This window comes from Pieris brassicae, chromosome 5 (assembly GCF_905147105.1).
Source record: "Pieris brassicae chromosome 5, ilPieBrab1.1, whole genome shotgun sequence".
Lineage (NCBI taxonomy): Eukaryota > Metazoa > Arthropoda > Insecta > Lepidoptera > Pieridae > Pieris > Pieris brassicae.
The window spans coordinates 39,333-51,403 of NC_059669.1; the positions used below are offsets into that span (position 1 = coordinate 39,333).

At 37.2% G+C, this 12,071-nt stretch overlaps 1 protein-coding gene across 1 annotated transcript; it reads left to right on the top strand.

Moving 5' to 3' along the window:
- Positions 1–8,022: 8,022 nt before the first annotated feature.
- On the top strand, positions 8,023–8,936 carry LOC123710048 (ommochrome-binding protein-like). Its single transcript, XM_045661721.1, has one exon. The coding sequence runs from the start codon at positions 8,026–8,028 to the stop codon at positions 8,899–8,901; it is 876 nt and encodes a 291-aa protein (XP_045517677.1). The 5' UTR covers positions 8,023–8,025; the 3' UTR covers positions 8,902–8,936.
- The last annotated feature ends 3,135 nt before the right edge of the window (positions 8,937–12,071 follow it).

Genomic DNA, 12,071 nt, shown 5'->3' on the forward strand with positions numbered 1-12,071 from the left:
TCGTTATGAAACGAATAACTGTATGTAGAAGAGAGTGCCTGCGTCTGGCTATGCTCTCGGAGTGTAACTCCCATGATTTAGTTAATCGTTATGAAACGAATAACTGTATGTAAAAGAGAGTGCCTGCGTCTGGCTATGCTCTCGGAGTGTAACTCCCATGATTTAGTTAATCGTTATGAAACGAATAACTGTATGTAGAAGAGAGTGCCTATGTCTGGCTATGTATGCTCTCGGAGTGTAACTCCCATGATTTAGTTAATCGTTATGAAACGAATAACTGTATGTAGAAGAGAGTGCCTACGTCTGGCTATGTATGCTCTCGGAGTGTAACTCCCATGATTTAGTTAATCGTTATGAAACGAATAACTGTATGTAGAAGAGAGTGCCTACGTCTGGCTATGTATGCTCTCGGAGTGTAACTCCCATGATTTAGTTAATCGTTATGAAACGAATAACTGTATGTAGAAGAGAGTGCCTACGTCTGGCTATGTATGCTCTCGGAGTGTAACTCCCATGATTTAGTTAATCGTTATGAAACGAATAACTGTATGTAGAAGAGAGTGCCTACGTCTGGCTATGCTCTCGGAGTGTAACTCCCATGATTTAGTTAATCGTTATGAAACGAATAACTGTATGTTGAAGAGAGTGCCTGCGTCTGGCTATGCTCTCGGAGTGTAACTCCCATGATTTAGTTAATCGTTATGAAACGAATAACTGTATGTTGAAGAGAGTGCCTGCGTCTGGCTATGCTCTCGGAGTGTAACTCCCATGATTTAGTTAATCGTTATGAAACGAATAACTGTATGTAGAAGAGAGTGCCTGCGTCTGGCTATGCTCTCGGAGTGTAACTCCCATGATTTAGTTAATCGTTATGAAACGAATAACTGTATGTAGAAGAGAGTGCCTGCGTCTGGCTATGCTCTCGGAGTGTAACTCCCATGATTTAGTTAATCGTTATGAAACGAATAACTGTATGTAGAAGAGAGTGCCTGCGTCTGGCTATGCTCTCGGAGTGTAACTCCCATGATTTAGTTAATCGTTATGAAACGAATAACTGTATGTAGAAGAGAGTGCCTACGTCTGGCTATGTATGCTCTCGGAGTGTAACTCCCATGATTTAGTTAATCGTTATGAAACGAATAACTGTATGTAGAAGAGAGTGCCTGCGTCTGGCTCTGCTCTCGGGGTGTAACTCCCATGATTTAGTTCGCTATGATCGAATGTAGAAGAGAGTGCCTGCGTTTGGCTCTGCTCTCGGGGTGTAACTCCCATGATTTAGTTCGCTATGATCGAATGTAGAAGAGAGTGCCTGCGTCTGGCTCTGCTCTCGGGGTGTAACTCCCATGATTTAGTTCGCTATGATCGAATGTAGAAGAGAGTGCCTGCGTCTGGCTCTGCTCTCGGGGTGTAACTCCGACGATTTGGGAAATCGTACATAGGGATCATCACGCTTATAATTCTAAGATAGCCTGAGTGAGCAAAATGCACAGCTTTGGCTCGTACAAATACATAGCTTCAATCCGATTTCGGCCGTTCGGCTTGGTGCAGCATAATTTTCAGCGCTTTGCCGGCTCGCAAACCGTACCGGCCGATACACCAGCCGCGCTCAATCGCGCTACTATCAAAAAGTCTGATGTTAATTCGGAAATTTCATCACCAAAGCTTATTCATATTTTATCTGAAAGGAAAGCAGAGCTGGAGATGTGCCTCCTCAGCGTTCCAATGAAATCCAAGCATGTGTTTATGTTTGCGGGTTTATTGTGAAAAAGATGGCACCGAATTGTTATATTATAAAAGATCGCAGTCACACCGAACTGAAATTAACTGATGATTGGGACAAAGATTGGCTAAAGGAATGTAAAGAACATTCCGTAGTCAATATTGAAACAATTATTAAAAGCACAATTGCTATCAGTTTGAAAAGATTTTCTAAAATAAAAAATCATGAAAGAGAAAAATTAAATTACAAATAGAATTAATTTATTTTTTATGTTATAGCAGGCAAACGTGCAAGAGGCTCACCTGATGTGAAGCGATACCGCCGCCCATGGACACTCACATTGCCAGAAGGCTCGCAAGTGCGTTGCCGGCCTTTCAAGAATTGGTACGCTCTTTTCTTGAAGGACCCTAAGTCGAATTGGTTCGGAAATACTTCAGTGGGCAGCTGGTTCCACATAGTGGTGGTGCGCGGCAAAAACTGCCTCAGGAAACGCTCAGTTGTGGAACGGCGGACATCGAGGTGATACGGGTGGAATTTTATTAGACCGAACAACTCTTCTAAACACTCCCCATGGTAAATGCGGTAGAAGATGCAGAGGGACCCAACATCTCTACGCAACGCCAAGGGATCGAGCCGCACGGAAAGTGATTGGTCGTCGACGATTAACTATTATTCTTTGCATTACATATAATTTGACTATGAAATCAACGGAACACGCCGCAGTACACTTACTGGGCTTAAGACCTCCGACGGATACGGCTAATATTGAAAAGTGTTTAAGTAGTAGTTCGTTTGTAGTTAAAAATTAAGAAATGTTGATAACTTGCAATTTGGACCAGGGAAATTTAGGCGTGGGCGTATAACCGACGAACAAAACCCGCATCAGGCCTACGGCGCCGTTCTCACCAATATGCAATGTATCGTTATTCGGAAATCCTTATTTCCGTATTTTATAAATTCACTTTGAAACTACGACTACTAGAATCAGCCCTTGTACAGCCTTGTGTACATCCCCAAGTGCCGCAATCACGATTGCGATGGTCGCATTGTGAAACAGCGTAGAAGTTCAATATTTTCTAAAGAGTAAACTTAAATAGGCAACTTCTGGACGGACAGGCTCTCAGATAGGCCGCATTTCAATTAACATCGGGAGGGATACTAAATAAAAGTGTCGAACGACGATAGTAATAACAACTGGACTATTAGTAATCGCTTCGAATCTGCGATATGTATTGGTGTATATATGTATAGTATATAAATATAATTAGATTTTCGTAAACCCATCAAACTGAATATACCATGCTTAAGACGTTTAAGCATTGATACGTTTATTTGTATAAATGCACGTTGCTTCGGCCAAACGTCTATAATATAGTAATATTTTGAAAGTGGTTTTTGTTAAAACACCAATATAATCTATTATACGATGCACTATGGTTTGTGCTGAGCATTTGTGGCGGGAACGGAGATGAAGAAACATTAATGGTCCATGAATGACATGAGAATAAATTTCACATTACTTTATTTAAATTGCCAAATTAAACAAACTGCTATTTTTATTCGTATACAATAACCTTACGCACAACTAACAAAATTGTGTGGCCAATGTATTACATTATCAATAAGTGTATCTATATAGTTATAATTACTGCAACGTCAACGTCATTGACCTATGACGTTGACGTTGCAGTACGTCTACAATGTGTGGTTGTGCAGGTGTGGACTCCAGCCCTGAAGGCATGCTGGCGGTTATAGTGGAAAGGCTGCATTGTCCATGAGACATTGCAATGGTCTGCATGTGGCTTTTTTTAATTTTGATAAACGCATTATAATTATTATATGTCTCGACAATGGTCTATCCGATCAACCAAAACATAAACTTTAGTGTTGTACATGAAGACGCACTTTGTTTGTTAATATTGACAGAGGAAACAAAATGTAAGAAAAAACGATCAAGGGCTGATCTAATAACTTTGGAAATGGACAAAAATGCATGAAATGGTGAAATTAGGTCGACTTTCGACATCAAAAGACAATTTAAATGTCCCGGGAGAAATGACATTTTATAATATAAACAGACAGAAAAAAATAAAATATTTATCGTAAATGTAAATTTTGCCATATTAGTCTTAAGTAAATAGTTTTTGATCACTTTGCCGTGGTGGTTAATGGCGTGGTATGGCGTATAATGGGGGTCCTAGGTTCTTATTCCAACTATTCTTTTCTCATTGCCCCAAAGGAAAATCAACCATGTTTCGTGTCTTTATAAACATGAAAGTGGTCAGAAATCTTGCTTAACGCCCTACCCATATCAAGACCGAAGACCTAATAAATAATTGCGAAGAAATATAAAAATCATTGCCGGCGCAGCTCGCTGAAGATAATTCTGAGTCAAGGCATTTGATACGGAAATTATAGTTCATGAACTTTGAACTTTACTGTGGAACTTAAGCATGCTGCCATGATTGTTTATTAATAACAGCACAAAATTATTATAATTAAAATACATCACACGATCTGCGAGCGTATGCTTTTGATTTACGTGAGACATGGAGTCAAATAAAGTGCGCGCCATAAACCCACAGAATAAATAATCGTACTTAAAAGCCTCAAGCCGAGTTTACCGCGCCTTTCTGATTTTTTTATTTCAATTTTCGCATGAAAACTTGACAAATGTTGTGTGCAATTCATTTAGTTGATTGCATTTAATATTAACAAGGTTTCGCGGATTTTGGCCTGTTGCGTGTCCCTGAATAAAAGATGCTTCATCGCCGCTGAATAATGCCTCCATTGTCTTCGTGGGATTAGGACGAACGGATGAACTTGTATGTTTTATAAAATTACAATAATTTTCTCTGCCTGTTTCGGACTTTGACAAAACAAGACGTTTGCAACAACGCCGTTCCATAACTGAGCGTTTATTAAGACAATTTGCCGCGCACCACCACAATGTGGAAACAGCTGCCAAAAAGCTGCTGAAAAGAGCGTACCAATTCTTAAAAGATCGGAAACGCACTTGCGAGACTTCTGGCAATGTGAGTGGCCATGATGTACCATTTAACATCAGATGAGCCTCTTGCCCGTTAATCCCTTGTTTGCAATCACCCGGATTATTTCAGACATCTACAATGGCAGTATCTTGTTTATTAGACAGATTATATATATATATATATATATATATATACGATTAACGATAAATATATATATATATATTTATCGTTAATCGTCATCATCGAATCTCAAGTTTATATTTGGTTGCCTAAACTATTTCCTGACTTCTTAAGAATAAGAATAATGGCATCCTAAAATAATCTAGAGGCGTTGCAACCCTTGATCGGAGACATACATATAGATATATATATAGAGAGCAAAATATCCGTCGGTGAGCAGTCAGGGCTGAAACTAACCTCATGGGCCGTACGCTTCATGACAAAGCTCGGTATCGAGGCATCTAGACGTTTAGGAAACTCACCGTTTTAGATGCAGACTTATTGTTTTGTAAATACATTAATTGGTGGTTTGTTTAATAAATAAATAAGCTCCGTGTTACATCGCGTCATGAAACATCAAAGTTCTTTCAGTCAAGTTTAATTTAAATTTTTATCCACAGTTTAAGTTAAATTAAGTTAACGTGGCGTGGTGCATTAACCTTTCCAAAGTCCGTTTACTTTAAAGAATTTAGTGAATACATTCGTGTGTACTCAGATAGTAATTTTGCGAGCAGACGGTTAATATAGCTCTCAGTTTAGACCTGCATAGCTGGATGTCTAGATATTTAGGTTAAATGCGAATTCATTGCATTCTCTGTCATGGTTATTAACCGCGGTTTGGCTTCCTGTCCTAAAATAACCATATTTAATGTGTACTTACATATTTATTAAAGTCCCAACAAAAAATATAAAATATTCTATTCGAAATGGCCTTTAATATTACATATATTAAAGGCCATTTCGAATTTCTTCTCTCTCTTCTTCGCATCACTTCTGGGTCTAGACACGGCAATTTATCACTAATTTTAGAAAAATTAAAAAAAATCACTTTTGGGTCTAGACACGGGAACTCTGCGGTTTCTATTAGATCCAATAGATTTCTAGGCAAAACAATTAAAGCCTAGGCCAGAAATCTTCGTTTTCTCTCAGCAGAGCATACCTCTATGACGAAAATTGGCAATTTTTATTTTTGTATTTAAATGATTAGGAACTATTACAATTAAATTGGTTGTTTTGATGAGACCTTTTTTATCGAAATCGATAAGAAATGCTCTGCTGTGCCCGGGAAGCTGGCAGAGCATTTCACGTTTAAAAAAATATATATCTTCTGGACTTAAATGTGCAGAACTCTTTCTAAAAACTATCAGGAACTCTAGAACTATTGTGTTTGCTGCCAGAACTCAATTTTTTTTGTGCTCTGCTGGTAAGTGCTCTGCTAAATTCACAGACACCCTTGTGACAAGGTGCAGAGTTAATTTTTAAAAAGTGTATCGCTGAGAGGTTCACAACATGATCTAAGACTGAATCTTGTTACACTTTGGCTGAAGTTTTCAGTCCTTTTTCGCAAAAAAAGGTGACTTGAGACGTTCCACTTTGATCGATCGAGTCTCTTTATTTGTAAAATCTTTTGATTTAGGGCATGTCCTGTATATTGATGATAAGCACGGAGTCTTGTTTTATAATACGCGACAGAGTCCTAGCGGGAATCTTCATCTCTCGTGATAACAGTTTTAACAGCATTATCTCATTCTTATCCTATCTTATTATCTCAGCCTTAGTAGTATAACAACACGCGGCCGATCTTTTCTGTTTTTCGATAGACCAAGTTGTTGTTGTATATGTTGATAGTAGGTACATACGGCTTGTACCAAGCTTTTTAAGTGTCTTGAATATGATCACGACGGCTATATACCCACTTTGTTCGAGGCGATCATTGCAATACTATTTTCTTCAAGACCCGATTCCATATTGTAATTTGATAGTGAACACGAAAAAAAAATGTGAAATGGCGCAAAATCGAAACAAGTTTTTAAAATAATATACGTGTTCCAAATTCAAAATAATTCAAACAAAGAAATGTTTTTATGTGACAGACTATTTATATATAACACTAACGGAATGATTACTTTAAAGGACTATTTAAGGATTAGAAGTGAATAACTTGAGAAAAATTGTATAAGGCGAAATTTTCTATTTAGATAATTTAAATTTACCTTTTGTGCACGAGTCTCGGGTAAAATAAAGATAAACTTACCAATTACAAAACAATTACTTTCGTCTAATCTTCAAAGAAAGCGCAAAGAGGGCAGCCAATTCAACATGTTTTAAGCTAACGATTTTACAAAATTTCCACTTTGCAGACTTGCTTTACATTATATTTATAATTTATAATTTTTAAATAAATCTTGTTATTAAATATTAAAACTGTGGACGTGGTGTTTCTTTAATTACTAATAATCCTAGTTGCACTTTCTCGTGTATAGGTATAATTTTGAAAAATGCAAATAGCTTTCTGTAGTCCTCTTTATATTATGATTTTTATTTTATGGGAGCAATTGTTACTAAAATACGTATTTGTTTTGCAAATATTTGATTTAAATAATGAAACGCTGATTGATGGGTGACCTATGTCCTACCGAGTAATGCAATGCACCACGAAACGAAATAGACTGCTTGATCACTGGTGGGTAATTGTCCGTGCGTGCACCGAAGGTTAATGTGCTTCATTCATGGTCAGTATTAGTCTGGCACCATGCAGTTATTGTTGTGACGGCAGATCGCGTGGTCACTATGTGGTGACGACATGTACTGTGGTTAGTGGTGATTTTTATTCGTGTACATCGCTGATGGGACCTACTTCTTTGATGTTCTCGAACGAAAGTTGAACTTCGAGATAGCTTATTAATATTCTTGATTCCTATGAAAATGCATTAATTCCGAACAAAATATATTAATGCATGAGCCGAGGTTTGAATGGACATGTACAATTATGATTGTTTTGTTTTAAGAATAAAAACACTTAACCAAAGACTATACGGCACATAAGAAGCTTTCACATAAGTTGTGGTTTATACTTCATTCACTTATAAACGTCTCCTGAAGGGATTTTTAGTAGCTGTTTGAACGTTCGTAGCTATCCTTAGTTATACAACCATTTACCTGATGTACTAAAGTAAGCATAAACTGGTTAAACTGACATTTTTGAGGCTAATTACGCATTAAATTTTAAATATATTTTTTAACTGATATAAGCAACTAATTTTAAAAGTCTATTGAAATTGTTAAACAATGAATCATTTCCTTTCAGACATAAACATGCTGTTTGCGATCCTCTTCCCGATATTAGTGGCGTCGCAGGAGCCCTGCCCGACGTGTGTACGAGGCAACGAAACCTGTTACAACGTTTCACACGTTTTCGATATAGACGCACCATTCCGAAATCGCGTAGTTATCCACAAATTAGCGCTGTTAAGATCTAGCAACACCCTATTTTACAGTTTCGAGCCGACAATCACCGACCCGGAGTATTACAAAGTGGGCTCTATAAATATTGATGATCCGACAAACAGCTCGGTCGTTTCCGTCGGCAAAATCATGAATTTCGGTACATTTGATCTCGACCAGGATAATGGGTTGGTTTACTTGGGCGGCGGTGATGGCATATATGTCCTAGATACTAAGGTCGACAAAGTTGCGCCCTACAGCTCCCGCGGTGATTCAGTACTTAGTCTTTTTTACAAGGGAAATGTCTATTTCGTTACATATGGAGACTCTCGAGTTGTTAAGAAAAAAGGGGACAATTTCGAAGTTATCGTTGAACATACTATGCCACTGAAAACGTTTGTCGTCAGTAAAGACTATGTTACTGTTTGTTTGAGTACTTATGGCCTCTTTGCTAGTAAGAAAGATAAAATTGTTTGGTTGAGTTACAACCCATACTTTCGTGGACTAGCCGTTGACCGACACGACGTTATATACACTTGGTGGTTGGACGGAATCTATAAGGTTATTATAGAGAAGAACTTATCTGAATCTAGGATCGTCAAGGCAGTGTATATTGATGACGTTGGGTCGCTGACCTTTGATTTGGATAATAACTTCATATTTACATCCGGTAAAAGTCTGTACAGGCTGAATGATTTGAATACTACATGTGACGGAAGTGAGAAAAAAAAGAAAATAAGGATTTGATATAATTGGTTAATTTATGATTAAGATATTGATTAAGCCAGTACAAATATGTTTTTTTACTTTTATGTGATTGTTTTTGCATTATTTTAAAATTGCGATTTTGTTAAAAATTACAGTTATTTATTAATTGTATTAAATCTCAAATGATAACAATAATATAGTTAATACAAATTAAAATCAAATAGTAAATTAATTTATTTTATTTATATTAGAAAGTTGTAGTCAACTTCGCAAACACTAAGCCCATTAAATAAATGAAATTAAAATGGAGGCCTTTAATTTCCTACTAAAATTAACTGAAAATAATGATTGACATTTGCAATTTATATTAAGAAACTTATGTAGAAATTTAGTACATATTATGGCTTAATTCTCTAAGTTATTAGTTCTAATTCTAATAGGAAGTCCATCGCAGGAATAGGTCTCCTCCAATTAATGCAATTTTTCCCTTACACAACCCATCTGGAGTTCTGAAAAGGTCGTCCTTTAATTGCATTTGGGGATTAAAGCATATTCAACCTTTCTAATGCTAAACTGAATCGCTGTCAAAATCTATAGCACGCTAATTAACGTGAAAAGTGTCTTAACAAAGACATATGGTGGGTCTTAATATATATAAACATTTTATTTTTCTCTAAATAACTGCCTCTGATGACTATAAATAGTGATACAAAACACAGCTGATCATGAATATACGCAACTTGTCTAGTATTTCGAATTTAAATTAAATAAAGCTTTTTATAAATATGACGAATACTTAAATGATCCTAATCCTTGGTATTGATTTGATACAGTTCAAACAATTTGTATGACTCAAATCTTAGCGATTAATAAGAGTAGCGTAAAGTTTGTTGCTAGTTCTTCTTGTACGCCTTTGACTTGCGAACTGGTGGTAAATGTAAATTTACAATTAAAACTTCTTTTCTGACGTTCATAAGTGTACCTATATGAATAAAGTTATTAATTAAATTCCTCTCAGCGATTATTTGGATTTATCGGTTCGGGTTTAACTTTTATAGGAGACATTGAAATTAAAAATAGTTTAAATTAACTTCCTTGAATGACACGACGTGTGAATTGGTAGGATTGCGTCGTTCATTTGTCCTCGCCCTTGCCCCTAATGACCTAATTACAATGCTTACAAGTCACCGCACACATACCCACTGTTATGCCTAGATCAATACACTACCGGGAATAAAATTAATTTAATGATAAAACTCCAAACAACCTTTTATGAGGTAAGAAGCCTAGAACATGACCCAATTCCTTTTCAATTCTGTAAACCTTACAAGAATCAAACGCGCAACATTTAAACACGCTTTCAAATGGGCTCCTGCCCTCTTTTGTCAGGAATCGAACCTATTGAAGTGGGTAAATAATATTTGATGTCGAACTTTGACCACTCAACGTGAGCACCATCAAACATTTAAAATCTTTTTGCCGTTCAAACATTGCTAAGAGGAAAAATCAGTGATCCGAGATAATTTCATAACATTATTTGTAGGTTGTTTTTTTTTGTATTTACATAATATATTGTATAACTTGCTGCCCTATGGTTTGTACTTTGGAATCGACCTGCTCAAATAATCATGTTCTTATGGGAATTCTCTATTGGCTTAACTGGCCATGCAGATTATTCTTCCTTCGGTTATTTTCCATTTCAATATTCTATTTCCTATACTTTTATAATAAAGACAACTTCAGGTACTCATATGAGGCCGTCCGCATTGGGCTACCATTGAATTCCTTTAATGGAAAATACACTTACTGTACGAGCCAAGGCTGTACATTTTGCTCACTCAGGCTTTCTTAGTTTATAAGCGTGATGATCCCTATCTACGTGCCAAGGTTCGTACATTCTTGCTCATTTACAAGCTTGACAAATTCCTATGTTTGTACGTGCCATGGCTGTACATATCGATCACTTATAAGCGTGACGATTTCCAAAATCGTCGGAGTTACGTCCCGAGAGTATAGCCCGACGCAGGCACTCTCTTCTACATTCGTTTATAGCGAACTAAATCATGGGAGTTACACCCCGAGAGCATAGCCAGACGTAGGCACTCTCTTTGACTGTTAAATTGTATTCATTCGGTATATAGCAATTAGCACGTCATTATTTCGCTCATATTCTATTGTAACACGCGAGTGGTAAATATAGAGTAAATCAATAAATCTCTATTATTTGAAGCATCCCGTTGACCCAGGAACCGTACATTTTGGTCCTTCGAGCTATCCGGGAATAGCGGGTCTTTCGCGTTCAGTTGATCGCGTTCGCGTTTTACTCCGTTTTCCTGAAGATCGGCGCCGTGGAAAAACATCCTACTGCTGGTTCGTTGGGTCATCAAGCAAATCAAATACCATCATCCGCATCAATAGAAAAGAGGAGAGCAACGTTTTCAAGGATCCAGACTAGTCCAAATATATCGGCGTCCTTTCAACCTAGTACAAGGCGACAATCTTCAACGGAGAGAGGTAAACTGCAGTAAGCCCTCTCCCAAATTTTTTCAAGAATCCAGACGGGTCAAAATATATCGGCGTCCTTTCAACCTAGAACAAGGCGACGGACGTCAATCTTCAACATAGAGAGGCAAGCGACAGCGCTCGGTACAGTAAGTCCTCTCCAATTGTTTAAAGCACAGAATGTATCCTGGAGGTACAAGCATTTACAGAGAAGCGTAGCAGAGAAGCAAGCAAAGGGTCTAGGAGGTCCTTTTAAAAGATAATAAACAATCCCGTATCCGTCAACACGGTGTGGCGGAAGACGTCGGGTAGTAATCTACAGGCAACATAACAAGAAGAGGAAAGCAGCCATTGCAGTAGGTAAGTCCTTTCCATTTGTTTTGAGCACTATAATTCTGAGAATTATCTCATTTATTCTGAGCATTTTATCAGGCAGAAGCGAATGGTAACGCATTGTTACTACGTATTTTATAAAACATTCGTTTAAGAATTTACTAAGTATATTATATATAAACTAGTTAATAATATATACCATAATGGAGAATTTGTTCCAAGCTTCTTTCACTGACAGCCTGAAATCCTTCAGGTATTCAAAAAAAACCGAAGAGTTGCTTCGTAAACAAGCAGCTTTATTTAGGTCCTTTGATAGTATGTTAGAACTATCTAATGGATACTCGTCATTGGATAAATATGATCTTGAAGAAGCC